The following is a 22,872-nucleotide window of genomic DNA, read 5'->3' on the forward strand; positions in this document are numbered from 1 at the left end:
GGGGAGAGAGGGTCTCGTTCGCAGTGGCAGGAGGGGTTGGTGGGGGCTGCAGCAGGGGAGCCTGAGCGGGGTCAGGCATTTGATCAAACCTATTGAAAAATAGGTTCAACTCATTTTCCCACTGCGATCGACGTAATGAGCACCCCTGCTTTAGGCTCATCTGTCGTCACATGACATCATCCTCGTATGACCTGTTTGATCACAAGAGCAAGAAGCGATTTGGGACGAAACTTACAGCAGTGGCCTAAATCTCTATTGTGGACTAAGAGGTGGCTGTTTGTTCCTCGCAACAAGCTGGATAAACTTATAAGGGGCATTTTTGGATTACGTCAGAAGACATGAGAGCAATGGTTGACATCTGAGAAAGGGATAAATATTTGACGAACAAAGCACACAGGGCAGTCGCAACAAATCGTCACAGAGACCAGCCAAAGAGTATCATCTTCTGGATTAACGTCAGTGAGCGAATTATAATTATTTGTCCCAGAATCCACGTGGAACAACAACAACAGCTGTACGTCTAAGAACCATTTCCAGATTGCCTTTTCGTTCTAAAATTCAGGAAAAGGTGGTGCACATGCAGTTGTTGTTGTTGTTGACCTCAATCCCCTGGCATCTTGTCTAAAACCAACGGTCTCAAACTTGTGTTTTAAACTGGGCAGTGATTTTAAATTTACCGGCAAATCGGTGCTGTTGTTCGATCCAGTTTTTCATTTTCGGTAGCTGGCTAAAGTGAATCCCTTTCTTTCCCAACAGCACTCAAAAACAGTAATACATGCCTTCGTTACATTCAGGCTAGATTACTGTAATGCACTTTACTTTGGAGTCAGCCAGCGTCGCTCCAGCGCCTCCAACTAGTGCAAAATGATACTGCTCGTCTTTTAACTGGAGCTTGGAAAATGGATCACATGATTCAAATCTTGGCCTCTCTTCACTGGCTCCCAGCGCACTTTTGAACTTGCTTCAAGATACTTCTATTCTATTCGTCTTCACTGCCTCACCCCAGCGTACCTCTCTGAGCTTTCACCCCAACGCACCTGCCCGCTGCTGGAGGTCAAGCGCAGGTCCCATTGAATGTTAGGCAAGACCCCTCTCTGTCCACTTTTAAAACCCGTTTGAACACAAATTTTTATTCTTTAGCTTTTGACTCAACATGAGACTAATTTCCCACTAATTTATATGACATCACATTGAAAGCACTTTATTACAGCTCCAGCTTGAAATGCGCTCGATAATAGAATAGAATAGAAATCCCTTTATTGTCATTGTACTCAAGTGTGCAACGAGATTAGAGATAATAATAATAATAATGTTATACTGTATTGTATTGTATTCTATTTCCAACTAATATTCAATCTATACCGGATTAAACTCTTGCACTTGGTACAACGTCAACTAGGGGGTAAAAAAAAAAAATTCTCTTTAAAATGTTTTTGATTCTTTTTTTATAAATGGGTTCCGGCAAGTTACACTTTGAAAACATAAACCATCGAGTGATTACAGCCCTGGAGCATGGAACCTGAAGGCACCTATTAGCCCTCGTATCATTTTCTAATAATAGAAGTTGGGGAGCAGCCATGCAGAAAAGCCGACAAGGCACAGAACAAGTACTTTTATGGGAAAAAAAATGCACATGGAAACAAGGCTGCTTGGTAATTTTGCAAATGTCCACATATACGGGTAGTGTTTTCTTATACCAAATACCGTGCCTCTGATGACGGGTTTATAAAAAATGAATATTAACCAGAGAAGACTTGAAAATGAGATCTTTTCACTCCTGTTATGGATGGTTGCTGCTGACCATGAGCTCCAGTATAAGGCGAAACTTGTCTATCAGGTCTGCTCCTCACGTCACTGTGTTGATCTTTGTAGCCAAGCTATATTAAGGAGAGATTAGACTAACAAAGGGAAGGATTTCTTCCGGCTGCGGGGAGGATCACACATTTTGTAGCATATTTTGCGGTAAGGTTGTTTTTTTTTTTTTCTTTGTGGTTTGATTTATCTGACAATGGCAAATTTAAAATCTCTTTTAGTCTAATAATTTTATTAACTGTGTAATTGGTCAGCCACTTGTCACTCTTTGAGATATGCTTTGGAGGAGTAGGTGTATTTACCACAATCTTCTCTGTTGCATTTTGTTATAAGAATACTAATTTGATCATGGGCTGCTGATGTTGACAATGTTGGTTTTTCTAAATCAAGAGACCAATTTGGAATGTTATCTCCGTCAAACTTTCTGAACGTTTTGCCATATACCTATCGAAGAACCTTATCTATTTTGAGTTAAAGTCGGCCTTCCGAATTCAAAGGCAGTCCTTTGCTGGAAGCTGTTCAACACTTGATTTATTCTATTCTGAGCAACATTTTGAGTACTTTTTGAGTAACCCTTTAAACATTGGTAACATCATTTGTCAGTAAAAAAGATAAAAACCTTCAGACAATGCAGCAAACCGTAGCTTTGATGACTTAAGTGATGAATTACTTTCTTTATAAATGGATTGTTGTAATTTTCTCCTTGGCTTCTTGTCACTGGGACACTTCATGAATACAGACTGGGAACCAAGAGAGAGAATCTTAAACAGAGTTGCTTGGGCTCATATTTTTCCGTTAGTACTGGTTTGGAACCTTTTTTTCCACTAAACAGCTTGCTTAAGATGGCAGAAACTCAGAAGGGGAGATTGGTTATTTGAAAATGGAATGAGGCATACTTTGTTTACAATTTTAATATCATACAGTTTCTGTTTTATTTTTTAACGAGGAGTCCAGACTACACCCGCCTGTTGATTTGGAAGAGTATAACTTGTCACACCGGCGCAGGAGTTACGGACTACCTTGAGATTGGGTGTAGTCATAGCGGTGCGTACAGTGTCAGTTTTTGTGCACCATTGAGCACAGTTTCGGCCGACGTAGGAATTGGCCATTGGTTGTCCACATTGGTTGGGTGTTTTCCAACCTTACGGTTCACACAGTTGACTTTCCAAAAGATGCCATTGTATCAACCTCATTCACAAAAACACCCTCAACAATAAAGTAATGAACAGCACTGCATTACTACAACTTTTATTTGCTTCTTATATCACCCCAATCTGCTTATTTATATTATGCAATTTTAGTTCCTCAAGCTCAGGGGTGGGCAAACTTTTTGATTGGCGGGCCACAATGGGTTCTAAAATTTGACAGAGGGGCCGGACCAGGCGCAGATGGATGTAGTGTTTTGGTAACCTCACCTCATCGGAGAAAAAAAGTAAATTTAATTTTAAATGAAAGTGAACAAAAGCATTACAACAATATATATATATATATATATATATATATATATATATATATATATATATATATATATATATATATATCTTTGAAAAAAAACACAGTATTTAGAAAAAAAAACATTAACAAGGTTTAGTCATTTAATTTTTTTCAAGTTCGGCAGGCCGGATTAAAACGTTTAACGGGCTGCATGTGGCCCCTGGGCCGTAGTTTGCCCACACCTGGTCTAGATCTTAGAGTTGTTTTTTTTGTTGTTTTGTTTTTAAATAACAAGGCCCAGTTCTTAGAAGCAAAAGTGAGCTTATTAACTACTTCACTGCCATTGTCGGCTATAGACGTCAAAGATCCATTTGAACTGGGCTGGCAGTGATAGATTTAACGCGTTTAATAAGAAGTGAAATTGGGGAGGTGGGCCTTCCCTCACAATGCTCTAATAATCATTTGAACACAATAAGTGCTCCAAAAGGCCTACATAATTAGTAAAATGAGAAATTTCCCATTTGCTGAATGTAGGACCAACATAAAATTGATGCGGCTTTGCAGTCAGATTTCCTCATTTTTTTATTGTACAAAAAAATGAAAGACTATGGCAACAAAAACAGAACATTGGGTTATCTCTAAGTATCAAAGATTAATTTTCCCCTGTATCAAGACGTGTATGTAACTATCCAAAGCATCAAGGTGCGTAGTCATCTTTTTGACACACCCAAGCCCAATTTTTATCTTGTGTATTTTATTTTTTGGGGGAAGTGGGCCTTCCCTCACAATGCTCTGATTTTTTTAATATCATTAAAAACTTTCTGGACAATCACATTAATTATTTGACATGTGAAGGTTGGGCGCCCATAGGAGTCTATGCAAACTTCTAATACAGGGGGGTTCAATCCTGTACGCTGTCCTGCCTGTTTTCCATCTGTCTCTGCTGCAACACACCTGATTCAAATGATCAGGATCGTTATCCAGCTTCTGCAGACCTTGCTGATGATCTGATCATTTGAATTAGGTGTGTTGCAGCAGAGAGAAATAGATAACAGGTCAGGACAGTGGCCCTTGAGGGACAGGATTGAAGTTATCTGGTCAAGTAATTTGCGCAAGGTTACATGCGAAAAAGTAGCATCAACTAGTCCTAGTCCTCATCTAACTGTGTGCCCTGACCTTCAGGAGCTGGACGCCGCCCACGTTTCGGAACTACGCTGTGTCCAGCTGGAGAAGACCCAACGTGAGTTGGAGCAACAACTATCTGTCCTATCAGACCGTCTGGAAGAAGGGGAGGTTCGTTCAACTCAGTTGGCGCTCCACAAAGACAGGATGGAGGAAGAGTGTAACAACCTCAGACAAGACCTGGACCAATTGGAGGGTGCCCTTATTGCGTGTGAGCGGGATAAAGAGGTAGAGAATCGTTTCCACTTCTTTGAAGTCGAGGGGGTTCAATGACGTTGACTCGAGGCTGACCTCACTTCAATTGACATCTTACTCCATTTGGATGCAGCATAACAAGCACATGCAGCTTCAGCATGTTTGCTTTGAACTCTGGGCTCAACTAATTGACCCAAGTCTGCAGAATTCAGGGACCTCCTGGGTTTATATTCCTTTATCATTTCTTTAATGTAGTATATGAAAATATATTTAATGAATACATGTCAAGGAAACTTTTTTTTCAGGATTAGTCACAGTTTGTTACAGTTCAAATTATATAATAATAATATTAAAATAAATTAAAAAACAGTGCATTTCACCTGTAGGCCTTCAGTGAAGTCCTACTTGAATAAATCCCCCTCATAATACCACCATTTATGACACCACAGCTGAACAAATAATATTCAGAAAAACACTTGCACAGTACTAAGTGAGTGTTGGACGACTTAGCTTCTCTTGAAAGGTCCGTCTTGAAAATGGCCTTGCAAGTGAAAGGACCGTCTTGAAAATGGCCTTGGTATCTGCAATTAAATCCACACTTACCCCTCCTTCTGCCATTGTGGTTAAAAAAAAACAAGAATATATTTTAGATTTTAACGGTCGGCAGTTACGACTTTCGGGTGTGTTAATTCCGTATAGCGCTGCCCCCTCACAAGTGAGTATCCAATCACAAAACGCGTTCATCACCTTCAGCGTAAGGTCAGCTAGAAGGCTCACTGTAACCAACTCGTGATCTGATTGGCTATCGCAACGGTCTATCACCTGTAAAAGCCCCCTTGAGCCACAGAACAGACGCCCGCACGACTGTATCTGAAGGTTTCGGACGAACAGTGCGTGATACTGGTATTATGAAATCTGCCTGGCAACACGAGCTAGCTGAATTCTGATTGGATCAAAACTTTAACCTACAAATTCAACACTAGGATATAACATGACATCAATCAGAAGAATATGATCATGATTTCGCGATTATGGCAGGCCAGCCAAGAAGGCCATGAAGGCCTCAACCACCCACCACTGGTAAAACCAACAACAACAAAAAAACGTACATAAATCCCAGCCATATATTAAAGCATCACAGCTGATCCCTACTTGGACATGTAAACGGGTCATTAATCTCACATGGAGGCCACAATAAATTATATGCCCATTTCAGTACCTAACTAAATCTCCCCGTCTGCTTCCCTGAGGTGTAATAAAGGATTAAGATGCTATCTTTGTCCAGGAATGCCCAAAGAATGCAGGGCACCAACGTCACTGCACGCTGATGGAAAGACTGACTGCATGGTGCAGATTAAGCCTCCACAAATTTTCCACGGTTAATTTGAAGAGTTCTTTTGAGTTTTAAAATGTAGCTTTGGTGGCGAATCCTTAATATGATGTTTTTGTTGGCAAACAGGTTCCCCTGTGTAGTAAAGAACTTTACAAAAATGCTTGTTGGACAACTGAGATTCATTCTAGGCGGGAAAATTTGCAGTTTTCAGTCAGCGAAAAAAGAGAAAAAAAAATATTTCAGTATTATGTTTGTTGAGACCTTATTCAATTATATTTTGAGAATTTGATGATTTGAATTTGCTTTATTTTCTGAGTCAAGGGCAGTGCGCTCGGGTGTAAAAACTGCCACTTCTTGACTTTTGTGCCAGTGCAAGCCTCGTTAAGCATGTTTGTGAATTTGGCAGACCACACTGCGGGGTGCACCTGATAATATCATGCCTGATAGTAGACTAAACCAGAGACCCCCTAAAAGCAGGTCTAAGTGTGGTGCCGGTGGTGTAACGTGATTTTTGTGAATTCGATCCCGGTAAAGGCAAAAAAATCCTGCGCTTCATTGTTATGCGCACTGTATGCCATTTTTTAAGACAACAGCATGCAAGGAACCGTCTTAAGCATTGTAGAAATCAATTAATTGAGCGGATTATTTTATTTTATTTTATTATCACTTTCGTCATCTTTATAATACTTTTTAAAATCACCCTGCTTGACCCCGGCACAGCTATGGGGTGGGAGGGTCATTCGCAGACACAGCTTGAAGCTTCAAAGAATCTGATTGATGTAGTAAGTGAAAGGTTAAGTGCGAGTAGTTTTTCAAGATATTTACATTTGAATAATAACAACAATAAAACCGTATTTTGACCTTTACCAACCTTTTCCCAATTATATGAGTATGAGTATATGAGATCCGATTTTTAGCCTCTGACAACTTTTTCTTTCTTTCATCACAAATACGATGTTGCAGTGAGCATACAAAATAAGAGATTCAATCAGTCGTTCATAAAAAAAATAATGAAAATTATCGTTTGGCCCCGTAAGTGATGTTGTGATGATTCGTGAGTCTGAGCACTTGGATCATTGTCTTCATTGTTCTTCGTTTGTCTGTTTGCAGCAAGCTATAGAGGAGCTGCACAGTGAGGAGGAAAAGGTGGATCTACTAATCCAAGAGAAAACCAAACTGCAGAAGCAAGTAGAGGATGTGGGTGCCTCCCATATGCACTTGTCAGATTTAAGATAAATCGAAAATGATTAGTTCAGTGTCTTTTCTTACTCACTGTAGTAAGGTACGTATGCCCTTTTTGCTCAACCAACACAGAATTGAATCCATTTCATCAATCAGTTTAAAAATTAATTCAATGATTTTCATTCATCCTGAGGGAATTTTCCCAACAGGAAAAATCAAAGCAAATACAATTGCATGGCCAACTGCTGTGTCAAGTTTATTTGCATGGATTCTTTGTAGCTGGAGTATCAGCTGGAGCAGGAGCGCTATCAGCGTGAGGAGCTGGAGAAGAATATTAGGAAGATGGAAGGTGACAACATTTGCACTCAGGAGAGTCTGGAAGGGGTGGAGAAGACAAAAAATGGTCCAGAAGATATCAAAAGGTCAGATTTTGATTTGCATGAATATAAAATGCATGTTGTTTGGATGTTTAAGTTGATGATCAATTATTTATTTTCAGTTCATTTTTACGGGTAAACAAGTGAGGGTATTAAAACTAGATCCCAACAGAGTCCCCACCAAAGCCAAACAAGCCTAAATAAGTCTTGATGTGTAGCTGTCAGTCATGTGTATCACAAAGTAAGTTTAAACTGCGCCGCAAAACAAGCTTTTGCGAACGTAGCTCCACTTGCTTAATCAACCTCGGTTTAACCCACATTCCGAACACATTTTTTTTCCAATAATTTATTTATTTATTTTTACAAAATAGTGAAACTTTATGACCATAAAACCGAACCGTTATGCTTGGCACAAACACACCACCATTCTTCACCAAAAGAACACCACCCCTACAGTGAAGCATCACGATGGCCGCTTAATGCTTCAGGGTTATTTTTTTCTGCAGGAACTTTGGAGCCTGAGTCAAGGTGGAGGAAATTATGAAGAGTTCCTAACAAGCCTGTGTCAGAACTTCACGCTTCTGCTAAAACTCAAACAATGGCAGAAAGGCCTACTAGTACAGTTAGAATGGTGGCAGGTGTGCAATAACTTCCATGTAACATGAATGGATGTGATTGGTAGATTCTGAACACGGCCACATTTCTAGTTGTAAGAGAGCCGCATTATCGCCGTCGTTTCGTTTTATTTCCACTCAATGTTTTATTTATTGAGTCATACAGGTTTTACTGTCAATCACAATAATGTTGGTAATATCATTTCAATTTTTTTACATGCTATTCAGATAGAAGAATAACATTTTAAAATCTCATAGTGAGCATAAAGTAAAAACTGCTTGACGGATTTGCTACTGAACTGATGACCTGCTCTGACATATATTCATTTGAAAAATATTTCCAAACCAATCGACTAAAAAAAAAAAAAAATGTTGCCATGTCCCTGTAATGAACCTCCCGTGAAGCTTGAATGCTTCAACTCTGACATGCTGGAAGATGTCTCCGCTTTTGAGGCTCACGATCCACCCACATGCACTCACTAATAAGAGCAAACAAAGTCATCCGCAGTAACAACTGTCATAATACACCCTCTCTGACACGCTCGGTGCACACCAATGAGCAGTTTAATCTGCATCAGAAGGTTTAAACCCGCCGGTCATTATGTTCTCTGTCACTGTGATCATTAATAAGAACGAATGAGTCACTCTGTTGCTAAGAAACAGGCTTTTTCAAACAGTCCATGACTTGAGTTAATACCAAACCTGTCACTCATGTCATTTCATATGCCTTCCATTTTATTGGCATTACGTGATCATATTCTGCATGCACGAAGGAAAAATAAGTACACCTGTACAATCTCCAAAGCAAAGCATAGATAGTTTATTATTGTGGCAATACAACATGATGAACACCTAATTGTATTTAAATGTACATAGCATGTTAAATTACAATTATTAGCTGACTGTCAATGAAAAATGACAAAGCAGAGAACGGGATCAAGTGCCTCCTAAAAACAATATCTGACGAAGTCAAATAACTCATCACATAAATTTAGAGTAGAGTAGAGATGACGACTTGCTTTATGACAGGTAATAAAATCTCCCTCTCAGGTTTGGAGTTCATCGCCCAATTGCGATCTCTATCATGCATATTCGGTTCATGTCAAACTTATTGACAGCAGTATCGCTTCATCACTTTCATGTGTGAACTCATCAATGTCAGTCGAAGATAGAGTGAGCATAATTGGCGGTTTATGTTGTATTTGATCTTTTTGTGGGAACTTTGGATCTTATTGACTTTTCACATGCAGATTACAGCTGATCTGTTCTTGTGTGGAAAAACAAGATAGAATACATTCTGGATATTTGTGAATGTTCATTTTGACATCCATCCTTTTCCTATATCACTTCCTCACGCTGTCACCAGAGCCTATCGCAACTGACTGACTTTGTTCGAGAGATGATATTTCTTGTAGCTGATCACTCCTACCTGATGCACTGAGGAAACGTCTTTAGATACTGATATAGTGTTGGTTGCCTGGTTCATCACGATGAGGCTAAAACCATATGTATTGGTGATTCAAACACAGCACCAATTAATCAGACAATGAGTCATTTATTTACTTTATGACTTACAATCAGTGTATGTTAACGCTTTAATTTCTCTGTATGTTTTGGAATTATTTTTCCGTAGTTTCTAATGAAATACTTAAAACTTATTTGTCTATACAGCAAGGACACGGAGATAAACAGTACTCACTCCAAGCTTGAAGCCGAAGAGGCCATCAGCAATGGACTGCAGAAGAAGAGCAAAGAACTCCAGGTAAAAATTTAATTATTTTCCCCCGAAAACTGTCTGTCAAGGTTTTCAAAAGCAAACCAAAATGACATTATTCAACGATCATATTTTAATTTGGCAGAGTTTTGTGTGGATGAATAGTGGAGTGGGTCTCCTCGGCATTGTGGGATTTTTGGGTACATATTTTTTTGCTGTACTTGCATAAACTGTAATTGCACATACACTACAGTAGTTGGCAGTGGCACTTTCATTTTCAGTGTGCGCAGGGAGTATAAACAATGTTAATAATGTTACTAACACGTTTCTTTTTTCTCTTTATTGTTAATGGGGATACAAAGTTGAGTGGATGTATTATAATTTTATTATTAAATTATACTTGTTATAGTCATAGCAGAGAGTTGGAGGGGCGCAAAGTACTCCATGAGGCTTAATTGAGGATTATAGAAACCAATATTTATGGCTTCATTGCAGTTTTCCTCACAAGAACAGACTGTAGTAATTACTGAACGTATAAGTGGCTGGAATTATAACGTGCACTTTTAACAGGGACGTAGCTGGAGGTCAGTTTGCGTAAGGGCTCAAACTGTAACTTCCAGAGCACTAAGTGATGCATTCTTGCTTTTGAGCAGAGCTGCTGGGCTCATTGCACAGATCCAGTCATGTCAGGGGAAGGTTAAAACATAAACTCAAAGTGATAAGCATCGACTATTTCCTAGCAGTGGTGTCAGTTGACAAAGGTGAAGCAGCAATATGCTTTCTTTTTACAATTTGGATTTGCGTCTACTTATTTTGTCAAACTACACCAATAAAAATTGGAAAAGCTCTTTTAATGATTTTTTTTCTTCACCTTTGCTGTTATTTGTTTGTTTACATGCACACACACACACACAGACAGAGAGAGAGAGAGAATGTGCAATAATCATAATCGTGATCGAAGTTCGATTAATTGCACAGCCCTACTACAATTTTTGCAAATCTGCGTCATTTGAAAATTGTAGGTAAAGGCATTAACTCCTACTTAGACAAACTGGACATATGCAAAATTTAGATGGCCAGCATCATTATGACATGAACAGTGGAACAACAAAACAGCAACATAAATATCAATAAGCCACAAATTGAAGACAACAATTACTGAATAGACTGAATTGCTGAAGAAGTCATCTTTGGTGAGTTTGTTTGGTAAAACTACAAATCACCACTGAAATGACTGACACAAGCAAAAATGGTGCAGTTACAAGATAAAAGTGCCCAAAAACAACAAAAGTAAATTATACCGTTGAAATTGCACCTACATTTCACCACGTGCTGTAATTCAGTCGCCTAAACTTGACATGGTTATTTCTTTACAACAATCGTTTGCTCATAGTGGTTTTAGTACATGGTCATAAAGCAGTTAAGTTTGAAAAAACATCTCTGCAAAGTGGAAAAATCCCCCGCAAAGCCCTGAAGACGTTCGTTCTTTTATATTGATGCGGGACATAAACGCTTGCTCCGATCTCGTCTATCCACTTCATGAACTTGGCATGACATCATTTTCATTTCGACTTATTTCATCCCGTCATCAACCTAACAGCCAAGAGAACCTGTTGTCGCCTGCTGATCTCTCAAGCTGGCCAAACAGCAGTAAATTACTTTTCGAATCCCTCCACTGCCATCTGAAGACATTTAAAAAGAAGGTGGTAAATTCCGGCCGGGTTGCCGAGGACCTGAATTATGTGAGCATGTGTGGACAGTACGGAGGTCTCTGCAGGAGGTCCGCAAGGCTCGGCGTTGATGATTGCTAAGCGTTACTTGCGGTTGTTTGGCTTGTGTTTTCGCCTTTGATCTACTCAAGGGGGAATCGCAGAGGATATAACTACCCACGCCTGCTGACAATCCCATCAGACACGAGAGAAGAGACCTTAGCTACAGAGGCCACATCTGATTGTAATTCATGGCCAATTTTTCATGTTGGGGGTCCTGGCTGGGTTATTGCTTATGTTGTTCAAAGGTCATCTAATGAGGAAAAAAAAATCTTCTAAGCCAAGTTCATCTATTTTAATTTAAAAAAAAAAATAGCAACAAGTCTAAATTGTATGTATCCGCCGAATTAGCGATCTTGCCTCTGTTGTGTACTGCGGATGCCGCAATGTTTATTTTGAGGTTCAAGGAAAGCTGAAATGTAACAAGAATCAGAAATGTGAGAGTGCGCAGAAAAGAGAGGGGTGTGGACAGAGGAAAAAAATGCTTTAACAGTGTGTGTGTAGGTATTCGCGCGTGTGCGTGTGTGTGAGTGCGAGAGAAAAGTCAGTCAGTCGAGCTGCTGCGTCAGTAACCATGGCTGTTCTCTCTGCAGAAGTCCTTCGCTGGCATGTGAGTTCAATTCCTTTTTCAAAACATGACTCAATCTTCAAGAGATTAGATTCGTTTTGACTAGGAACTTTTTAATATGTCCAGAATATTTTTTTGGAGGAGAAAGTCTGCCTGCATTAGAATATTTCAATCTAGGTGATTATTTTTTTTCCTCCTCAGAACTGTGAGTAGCAAGTGAATGTCTTTCACTTGTGTTGTTGTGTGAATGGCCCGGGGCTACACGCCCCGCCAGACACATTTCCTGACAATATTACACGGGATCGAGGTTGCAGATAGCACAGGAACATGACACAACATGGAACTGACAATTTCATTCTTATTAGTAAAACAAAATACAGCTTTGGCTTGAGGTGAAGTGATGAAAGGACTAGCGTGTGTTGATGATTTTCTCGCCAATCCATCATTATGATTTCATTAAAGCAGCAATGCAATTCTTGAATGTAAAAATTCACATCTGTGGGTTTTGTGAAGATATTTTACCAGTGATGAGGGCTAACATGATCTCTGCGGGTGTTATGCTTTTACGTGCCAAGTCATATATCTGTCGTTATGAAAATATCCTGCTGAGGCGGTGTGAATATGAATCGTTTTTACAAGTTCATCATTCATTTTGAATGTAAAAGAAGCGGCTACAGGTGAATTATGTCAGCAGTGGCTCAAAGCAGCAGTACAGTCACACACAACCGATTGCCAAAATAAATCGTCAATTCATGTAACTTCTTTTAGTATATGATTTATTTATTATGGTTTTGTAAATGTGCATAAAAGATTTTATTAGTGTTATTTGGACATTTAATTTTCGTATTATTATGTGACATTCCAATGACCATAGTTAACAAAAACAAACCAAATAAACATTTTAATTAACATAAAAAAACATAAACTAACTTCCATTAGATTAAAAGTAAATCTATTTATTGAGAAAATGTCCTTGTTTTTTGTTTTTGTCAATTGATATCATGCATGAGTTTTTCGACTCATTTTAAATTAATTTATTTCCTTATTGCTGTACGTCCATACTGAAGAAGGACGGTCGAACAGTCGTTTGAGAATGGCAATTCAGTTTTCATTATTACACCAAAGGGAGTCGTCAAAATACAATCTCATATTTTTTTATTTATTTTCTTTTTATGAGTAGGCTATGTTATATTTTGTTATTAAATTGCTTTTTGTCAAAATCTGTATGAATAAAATAAATAAACTGAAAAAAAATGCTCCATTTAAAAAAAATAAAACTAATTAAAACTAAACTAAAACAAAGCTTTTTTTGAAGAAAATAAAATCTAATAAAATGTAAAAGTAAATTAAACCTGCTACATTAAAATATTGAAATACATAAACCTAACTATAATGAAAAATCCAAATCTACTCTAATGTTGGTATGGACTCAATGTTGCAAAATAATAAACATAAACACAACAGAACTATGCGTGGCATTACAGAGCAATAGTGGCGTTTACCACAATACCGCTATTATTAAAGCAAGAAACACAGTTAAAAAAAAACCAATTCTGTCAACAATGTTGGTCGACCTATCGTAAAAAAAAAACAAAAAAAAAACACAATCTTGTTTTATCTTGAAAAGGACGCCTCGGAAACAAATTTTAATTAAGTCAGATATCATCCTGTCCATTAAATCAGTCTTTTGTGTGCATTGTTAGCTCAACTAGTAGACATAAAAAATTTATTTAGGTCAGCCAATCAGAGGACATGAAAGTGAGTGAAGGCGTAAGAGAGGTGAATCTAAAATTGTATTCAATATCTACTCTAACTGGTGAATGCAGAAGAAGAAAAAAACAAGAACACAAATTCCTCAAATGTTAGGACCGGCTCCCAAACCGGACATATTCGACCTTGCCCTTGGTCAGAATACCGACAATGACTGTGGCTGCAGACATTCTTGCTCTAAATTGCTACCTGAGGAAAATCCAGAGGCATGGCGAATCCCGAGAGGCAGCAGATTGTTGGAAACCAACCGAGTGACCACACAAGAACTGTCCTGAAATAGCAAACAATCTTCTGGGGTGACCCTCCGATATAGCCAATGTGATGCATAAGATAACACAAAATCTTCTTTGTACTTTTTATATTTGAGTAAGTATATACTACATCCATTCCAAATCTGTGTCTTTAAAGGCCCGCATTGAGGAGCTGGAGGAAGAGCTGGAAGCTGAACGGGCCATAAGAGCAAAGGTACGATGCACGACTGTTTACTATAACGACGGTCCTCTCCACAAGTGAAACAAAGAGGAAATGCAAGACAGATAAAGAGCATCTCAAAATTGAGCCTGGCTCAGCTTTAGCATTCCGTCCGGCGGTGTCGAATGCTATTTGTGAGTCAAGATGATGAGTGCTGCTCACCCTAAACTATCTGCACCTGTCACAATAAACTCTGAGAGGAGACCAGGTGTTACTGATTAACAAATTTGATTACCTCCTACAGAATTAGAAATGTTGCTCACTCTTTCTACCGGAGCAAACAAAGGTGTGTCGTAATCGTGTATTGTTAAATTAGCAAATCCGAAATACTCCTTGGCTCCATCGCCCCCCGTGACCCTCGTGAGAAAAAATGGAACAGATAATGGTGATCGATCCATTTTACGTCAATTACGACATGAATAACTCCTCTACAAACATTTAGAATTTGGTACAAACCCAAACGGGATTTTTAGTTCTCTTCTTCTTAGTACCATTGACTTTATTGCCCCCAACAGACAAGTTCCAGTTTTGCCTGCCTCCTGCGCTAAATTCTAATTTCAAGTATCAGGTGCATAGACTTGCTAGTGTGGTTCCAGTTCCCATTCAGAAACAGAGTAATATGAGTGTATATTTGCAGCAGTTAGTGAGGGAAAAATGAAGCTTCATGAATCACCTGTGATATTCTTGACTCCTCTTGATGGTTCTCTTAGTTTAAAGATAAACGCTAAATAAAGCAATAGAAATTCATAAAACTTCCCAGAGACCTTTAAATCAAGAGTGCCCTTTAGAGGAGTCAAAAAACATCCCAAGTGCTTCATGAAGCTTCATTTGTCCATGACTAGTTACAGATTTTTTTCATTGTATATCATCTATGGACGACACATACATTGGATCCCTGTTTCTAATAATACTTCTTCCCTATGAAATCCATTTTAGCAACATGTCACGATTCGGTGGAAAAAAGCCTTAAAGCCAGGTGGCCTGGTTCTTATAAAGCTACTCTACCAAGGTGGGCTTTAAGTCCTTGTTGTTTCACATGACTTGCTCTTAGAGGATGTGTGTATTAAAGCCACACAACACTTGCAGCCTGACTTTGGGACTGAAGACTTGCATGTTCCGGTAGCAGAAAAAGTACATATTTCAACTGGATGTTGAATAGAACCAGAGTGGGCCCTTGGGGGTGTTTTGCCCCACTCTCCCCATTCTGGGTGGTATTTGTTATGGGGATACCCCCGCCAGCTGCCTTGAACCACATTACTGGAGAACGGAGCAAGCAAGGACATGCCCCCCGGTTTATCTGAGCATACCTCCACCACAAACATGCACTCTATTGTTTAAATCTGCCTCGCGAAAAAAGTGAGATATCATCTGGCGACACAGGCTGACAGAGACAACTAATTCCAATGGAGTCTTCTTCCACGTGGAATGTTTGCCAGTTGCAGTAATCAGTCAATGCACGGCTAAATAATATAATTGATTATTGATTACACCGCCAGCAGGCCTAGAAATGCAAAAATAGTTCATTTCGCCAGGGTTTTATCATTAACAGTAATTATGGGGACGTTCCAATGGAGACAGTTGTCCAACTCTGACTGGATTGATAACCAAGCGTGTAGTTTCTGCATGCAGCAAACAAAGGTCGTATAGCGCATACCAGGGTGAGGCAGATGTTGAGGGATGGGTGACAAAGGGGGGGGGGACGCTCTAAAATAGGGCTGAGTATCTGTTTTCACTTGTTGTGCCTTCAGGTGTGTCCATGGAATCAAGGAGCTCTGATTTTACAACGTTTTACAGGGTACTTTGAAAACGAAAACAGGTGTAAAACAGAAGCGTAAAGACACAAAAACTGGTCGTGTACGCAGCAGTTTAAGATGATAGACTGTCATGTGCATTACGTCGATCATGTTTGAGCTTGTAAGGGTGCCTTTTTGCGCTTGGGACTGGAAGCAGTCATTGAGATTTACAAAGTGAGTTTTTAATGGTACATGTCATATTTCATCAAAATATGTGATGTACAGCACATTTTCATTTAGCTTTAGTCGCAGTTGCGTTAAATTGAGTTTTGGTCAGAAATCAAGTCATTTTTATTCATTTATTTGACAAAATGACACAATTTGAATAGGTAGCGCCTCAGGACCACATGAGTGGCCCATGCAGCTGTTCTTAACAGTGAAAGGACATTATGATTTTCTAAGAATGTTGCATGTATTTATCAAACTCGTGTTACATATTTACGGTATCTGTTTCCATATTATTGTGAGAAATTACCAACAGTGTCTTAAATTAATATTGTAAATGATTAATCATAGCATATATTATTATTTGAGCACCTTTATATAAACTGAGGTGGTTGCACGTACGATATTTCTTGTTTGGTTTTCATCTTCCTGATTGCAAGAGAAGCGTGACAAACAACCCCTACAACCAGTCCCCCCACCTATCCCCATTTAAATACTTGAGGGACGACTGTTTCTTTGCGGCAATACTTTTATCAGTTTTGAAAGTGGAATTACACCAAAAGCATTTGTTTTAAACTGTTTGACAGGTGGAGAAGCACAGAGCAGATTTAGGCAGGGAACTAGAAGAGCTCACTGATCGATTGGAGGAAGCGGGCGGCGTCACCGCCTCTCAGGTACAAAAAGTATTTTGACATTTAAAAATCGCACATAGAAAGGTAGTCTATTCCTTTATAAAATTGTCATCACCATCATAAGATGTTTTAGGGAGCATTGTAATTCATTACATGCATTATTATTACTATTATTATTATTAATAATAATAATAATTATTATTATTATTATTTTTTTTTTATTACGTTATTTGAACACAAGGTCCATTGTTCAGTGGTCAAGTACTTATTTTCAAATAAACGCAAATGATAATTCTGGGTCTTTGGGCCTGTTTTTCAAGCAGTTCCTTAGCCGTGTGTTTGGACTTACATTCAAGGATATCAAACCATCAGTAGTCCAGCTGTATAGTTTTACTGAGTGGCTTAAGATGATGTTTCTAATTTCAAGAAACAGATGTGTTAAATTTGCACTCATTCTCCAAATAAAATTTTCTGGCTCTTAAGCACTGAAACTCACCACATTTCCCAGAACGGTACAACAGGAGCAGATAGACCTGTTATTCTTGATATTGCTTTTAAAAAAATTACACAGAGTATTAAGAATAGTTTTTGTGATTAACAGTTGGAGATGAACAAGAAGCGAGAGGCGGAGCTCCAGCGTCTGAGACGAGACCTGGAAGAGTCATCTGTCCAGTCAGAGACGCTGGCTGCAACCATGCGAAAACGCCATAGCGATGTCACTGCGGAGCTAAGCGAGCAGTGTGAGGCTCTACAGAGGACCAGGGCCAAGTTGGAGAAGGAGAAGCAGAACTTGAGAATGGAAGTGGACGACCTGTCCACTTCACTAGAAGGTCTACAGAAAGCCAAGGTCCGTATGTGAGGCGACAAGGAAAACCGGATTCAATCAAGTAATTTAAGCCAAATTCCTTTGCGACAAAGACAGTCTCGAGTGGGTTCACGTGTTTCTGTGTTACCGCAGATGTCCTCAGATAGTCAGATGAAAAAATTGGAAGAACAGCTTCATGAGGCCAACAGGAGAGGAGATGACCTTCAGAGGACACTCACTGAGCTCACTGTGTCCAAAAACAGACTCACAGGTACAGTTAGGACAGTGTCATAACCGTTGATGATCAATGATAATCATTGCTGATGTCTGTGATGAACGCAATAATTGGTAACAGAATTGTAATAACTGGAGATGTCAGTTCAGTAGAACTACATTGTGTTAATCTGGTTTCCTCACTGCCTCTCTAGCCGATAATACAGACACAAGTCGACGATTGGCAGAGGCCGAGAACAAATCTGGCCAGCTGAGTCGTACCAAGTCTCTCCTCCAATCTCAGCTGGAGGAACTGAAGAAACAGTTGGATGAGGAGGTCAAAGTAAGTGTCGCGGCGTGGTTGTACAAAACTCCCAATTGGAAACGAAACGGAAATTAAGTATTTAATATGGCTCGATAGCAAGTGAAGGAAATACCAAACACGTGGTATCTTGCGGTTGCCAGTGTAAGCAGGCAGTCAGTGGAAGTCTGAGCTCGGTGCGGCAGGAGTGCGAGGGGCTCAAGGAGCAGCTCGAGGAGGAGCAGGAGAGCAAGCAAGAGCTGCAGCGGCTAGTCTCCAAACTCAATAGCGAGGTGACACACTTGCGGACCAAACATGAAGCAGACTCAATCCAGTATGCAGATGAGCTGGAGGAAACCAAGTAGGTCAAGTTGATACTCATTTTCTTGAGACAGCTGCATTCACGTCTAACGATCTGAGTAATGCTTGCGTCACAGAAAAAAGCTGGCACTGCGGCTGCAAGAGGCAGAGGAGGCAGTGGAAGCCACTCAAGCTAAATGCTCTTCTCTGGAGAAAACCAAACAAAGGCTCCAGGGAGAGGTGGAAGAGCTGTGCATGGACCTGGAGAAGGTAGTGCAGAGATGTGCTTTATCCCCCCCTAAATGCCTTTGATTATAGAATTTGAAAATACGGTATGCTCTCCATTTTAAGGCAAGCGGATGTGGACAGGCCCTTGATAAGAAGCAGCGGGTTCTAGAAAAGCAACTTGGAGAATGGAAGCAAAAGTGTGAGGAGCTAGTTGCAGATGTGGAGAGTTGTCAAAAGGAGAGCAGACAACACGCAGGCGAGCTCTTCAAACTGAAGACAGTGCATGAAGAGTCTTTGGAGCAGTTGGAAGCACTACGGAGGGAGAACAAGTCCCACCAAGGTATATGTTTATATTTGGTCCACAAACTAATGACAACAGCTCCCTCCCGCCCTTATGCAGAGTGGCGACTGCCTTCAAAATAGAAATATTTGGAGAAAACTAGCTACTATCACATTTCAGGTCAACTTTTCTGAGTAAATAATCCTCTCACTTTAGATTGCTGTTTTCATTAGAGGCAATAGTAGGGGCGGGGTACAATCCTGTCCTGTCTATTTTTCCATCTGTCCCTGCAACTCACCTGATTCAAATGATCAGGATCCAGATTCTCTAGACCCTGTTGATTATCTGAGCATTTGAATCAGGTGTGTTGCTGCAGGGAGGGAGGGAAAACCGGCAGGACCCTCGAGGAACAGAATTGAGCACCTGCGGGTTATAGAACTGTGTACCAAATGGTTGAGGTAAAACACACTGGGAAAGATAAAAAAGTGGCAACGCTCAGCACAAAAAATCAGCAAAGCATCATACTTGCTAGCAAGCTTTTTGCCCACAAAATGAAATGAAATATTGTAAATATTGTTTTAAAAAGTCCAAACCCTTAAAGCCTCACAACTGCTAATACCGTACGTTCGGATTGCCTTTGTCCTCGATGAAAGCAGACAATTTGTCTTTGTGTTTTAAGTAAAGCACATCATTGGCATTTGCTTGGAAAACCACTGAACATATGTGCAACATTTGCAGACTAGTTACAATTTGTTATAAAGGAATTCAATTCATTTTAATGGCTGTAAAGGCGTGCGGGTTGGTGAGACGGACGGAATACCTCTTCGGATATGTCAAGTTGTCCTTACTTACAGAGGAGATTGCTGACCTCACGGACCAGCTCTCAGATGGAGGGAAGAGTGTCCATGAGCTCCAGAAAGCAAAGAAAAAGATCGAGATGGAGAGAGAAGAATTACAGGCATCACTGGAAGAATCAGAGGCAGCTTTAGAGGTACAGCTATATAATCCATTTTAACCTCTGAAAAATTCTCCTAAAAACAATTGGATTCATTCCTTTTAGGTTGAGGAAACCAAGTTAATGAGGCTGCAGCTCGAGTTATCGCAGGCAAAATCCGACCTGGAGCGCCGACTTCAAGAGAAGGAGGAAGAGATTGATGCTGCTCGGTATCTCATCCTCTCGAGTCCCTGTCCTCATCTTTTATGCTCACACATTTTGATCTTTTCTGCCTGTAATACTGTCCTCTTATTTCCTTCAAATCAACATACTACAGCGGTAAGCCCTGTCTCATTCTGCTTTCTCTTCCTTCAAAACCAGCTTGGTTGAACTAAAATTCATCATTTAAGCTAAGCTTGATCCTCACGCTGACCTCTTGACTTCTTTCAGAAAAGTCCACCAGAGGGCGTTGGAATCACTACAGGCCACTTTGGATGTGGAGATTAAAGGTCGCATGGAGGGAACAAAGCTCAGAAAGAAACTAGAGGCGGATGTCACTGAAATGGAGCTTCAAGTGGATCTCCTCACCAAGAGCAACACAGAGTTCAGCAAGAGCGGCAAAAAGACGCAGCAACAGATCAAGGTTTGATGACCATCGCAGTGTTGTGCTACTTTGAGAACTTAAAGGACGATTCTCCTTCTTTTGTAGGAGCTCCAGGCTCAGCTCGAGGAAGAGGTGAGGGGCCACGAGGAGCACAAGGAGGAGATGGCAGCCTTGGAGAGACGTTGCACTCTGCTGGTTGGTGATGGCGAAGAGACTCGCTCCGCCCTGGAGAGTGCAGAGAGGGTTTGCAAAGGCTTGGAGGCGGAGTTGCAGGATGCCAATGAAAAATACAGCGATCTCAACAACCAGGTGACTTTTCACTTTTCAGTTCTTGGCCAGAGAGTAGGGATGAGCATTTGAAGAAATGTTATATAATGGAAAGAGATGTTCAGAAACAAACAACTTAACTCTAAGGTCTCTTTATTGTAACTGCGCAGAGGCAGGTTAGATAGCCGGTGTTGGTGAATAAAATTAATTAAATGAATAAAAAACAAGTCGTCAGATCTGTGAGAGGGAGGGCTGCGCAGTTGTGGGAGTGATCACGGCCAGCTTCACTCTTGTCAAAACGAGACGGATCCTCTCATTCCTTTTAAACACCTCCTCCAGTCAAATCTCCAACGACACTCCTTATGCTGCATCCAGCTTGGCGCAGAACAAATTGACAAATCCGTGCAGTGAACTTTGTTCACTTAAGAAAATCAGCATCTGCCGCCAATGTGCTATCTCTGAAAATAGAGCCAAACCAAACTTACTACCTAACATAACCTTGTTGATAAATTGAACGTTAGCTAACTCAATGATTCAATAAATAATGAAATCACAAATGGAGAGTCAACTGAATCCTGAATTCATTACTTTTCTGTTTAGTTTTTTTTTTTATTGCTTTTTTTTTTTTTATTGCTTTTTTTTTTTAGTTCCAGTCAGTTCTAAGTGGCCGAAGGAAGCTGGAGGTGGACCTCCAAGCTTTGCAGCACGAGCATGAGGAGCTCCAAGGAGAGCTGAGGGGATCGGTAGACAAATCCAAGAAGGCCAGCTGTGAGGTAAAACACAAACACACGTGAGAGAAAATCATCAAGAGACGAGGCGATCAATAACATTGATTGTGGGCAGTTGGCCAGAGTGGGGGAGGAGCTACGCCTGGAGCAAGAACACACACTGCATCTGGAGAAGGTGAAGAAAGGTTTCGAGGCTCAGGTGAAAGACATGAGCGCCAAGTTGGAGGAGGCGGAGCAGATGGCCCTAAAAGGTGGGAAGAAGGTCATCCAAAAGCTGGAAGCAAAGGTAAACTTTCTTATGCGATTTATTGATCGTTCGACTGAGGCGTCTGCTGTAGTAACTCGCTTGTGTAGTGTGACCCAAGCCATATATAAGCCGACTTTTGAATCTGTAAATGAGCTGAATCCAGAAATTTGAAATTGTGAGACAGAAAGACCATGCATTGGAAACACAGATGTTCCTTGCTGTGTCATCCTATTAATTGGTGACCATAAAGAAAAAAAGCCAAAAACCAGATGTGACTTTTCAATATGTCAGTGCCAGCATGGCAAGGAAATAGTTCTTATGTGGTTTGGATTTTGTGGTGTAACTCCCCCAAAAAAGATTGAGTTGCTGCGGAAAGCAGTACAAGAGCCTCACTGACCTCTGTTGGCGCACGCTGTCATTGAAAAATTTGGGCTGTGATGCCGTGTGCGCAGGTGAAAGAGTTGGAGCTCGAGCTGGAGTCCGAGCAGAAGCGGCATGCCGAGACGGTGAAGACGCTGCGGAAGAATGAGCGCCGGCTCAAGGAACTTGTCTTCCAGTCTGAGGAGGACCAGAAGAACCAGCAGAGAATGCAGGAGCTGGTGGAGAGGCTGCAGAACAAGATGAGGGCTTACAAACGACAAGTGGAAGAGGCTGTATGTGTGTTGTTCAACTTTTCTTATCATTCTGTATTTTCCACAAAAAAAGAAAACAACTTAAAATTATTATTTCTCAGTCAATTCAAACCACTTTTAAACAGCTTGGAAAAGTCTCCAAATTATGACCCTTGATGTAATAACTTCACTATTTCTCCCAAAACATAATTTCCATGAGAAAATAATCAAATGAATTGATACATCAAAATTTGCCTCTCTCCTATATTTCAACTATTTTCTTTTTTTTAAAGTCAACCAACATCGTTGCTTTTTAGCATCTGCTCTTCAGCATTAACACCCA

At 40.2% G+C, this 22,872-nt stretch overlaps 1 protein-coding gene across 4 annotated transcripts in view; it reads left to right on the forward strand.

Annotated features, from left to right (window-relative positions):
* LOC148317132 (putative uncharacterized protein MYH16) overlaps positions 1-22,872 on the forward strand; it is a 35,067-nt gene that overhangs the window by 10,303 nt on the left and 1,892 nt on the right. For 3 of the 4 annotated variants that reach the window (XM_088284670.1, XM_088284672.1, XM_088284671.1), the window contains 19 exons: positions 4,429-4,656; positions 7,067-7,153; positions 7,418-7,560; positions 9,801-9,891; positions 14,359-14,415; positions 16,967-17,053; positions 17,613-17,858; positions 17,970-18,087; positions 18,245-18,372; positions 18,495-18,691; positions 18,768-18,900; positions 18,982-19,198; positions 19,993-20,129; positions 20,199-20,302; positions 20,523-20,715; positions 20,782-20,985; positions 21,591-21,716; positions 21,787-21,957; positions 22,371-22,571. In XM_088284670.1, coding sequence (XP_088140796.1) covers positions 4,429-4,656; positions 7,067-7,153; positions 7,418-7,560; positions 9,801-9,891; positions 14,359-14,415; positions 16,967-17,053; positions 17,613-17,858; positions 17,970-18,087; positions 18,245-18,372; positions 18,495-18,691; positions 18,768-18,900; positions 18,982-19,198; positions 19,993-20,129; positions 20,199-20,302; positions 20,523-20,715; positions 20,782-20,985; positions 21,591-21,716; positions 21,787-21,957; positions 22,371-22,571 — 2,868 coding nt within the window. Of the gene's footprint in view, positions 1-1,856; positions 1,963-4,428; positions 4,657-7,066; positions 7,154-7,417; positions 7,561-9,800; positions 9,892-14,358; positions 14,416-16,966; positions 17,054-17,612; positions 17,859-17,969; positions 18,088-18,244; positions 18,373-18,494; positions 18,692-18,767; positions 18,901-18,981; positions 19,199-19,992; positions 20,130-20,198; positions 20,303-20,522; positions 20,716-20,781; positions 20,986-21,590; positions 21,717-21,786; positions 21,958-22,370; positions 22,572-22,872 lie in introns of those variants that run through there. The other variant, XM_088284673.1, reaches the window with a different exon arrangement.

The sequence above is a fragment of the Idiotropiscis lumnitzeri genome, chromosome 20 (genome assembly GCF_059441095.1).
Source record: "Idiotropiscis lumnitzeri isolate Australia: NSW breed Sydney's pygmy pipehorse chromosome 20, RoL_Ilum_1.0, whole genome shotgun sequence".
Lineage (NCBI taxonomy): Eukaryota > Metazoa > Chordata > Actinopteri > Syngnathiformes > Syngnathidae > Idiotropiscis > Idiotropiscis lumnitzeri.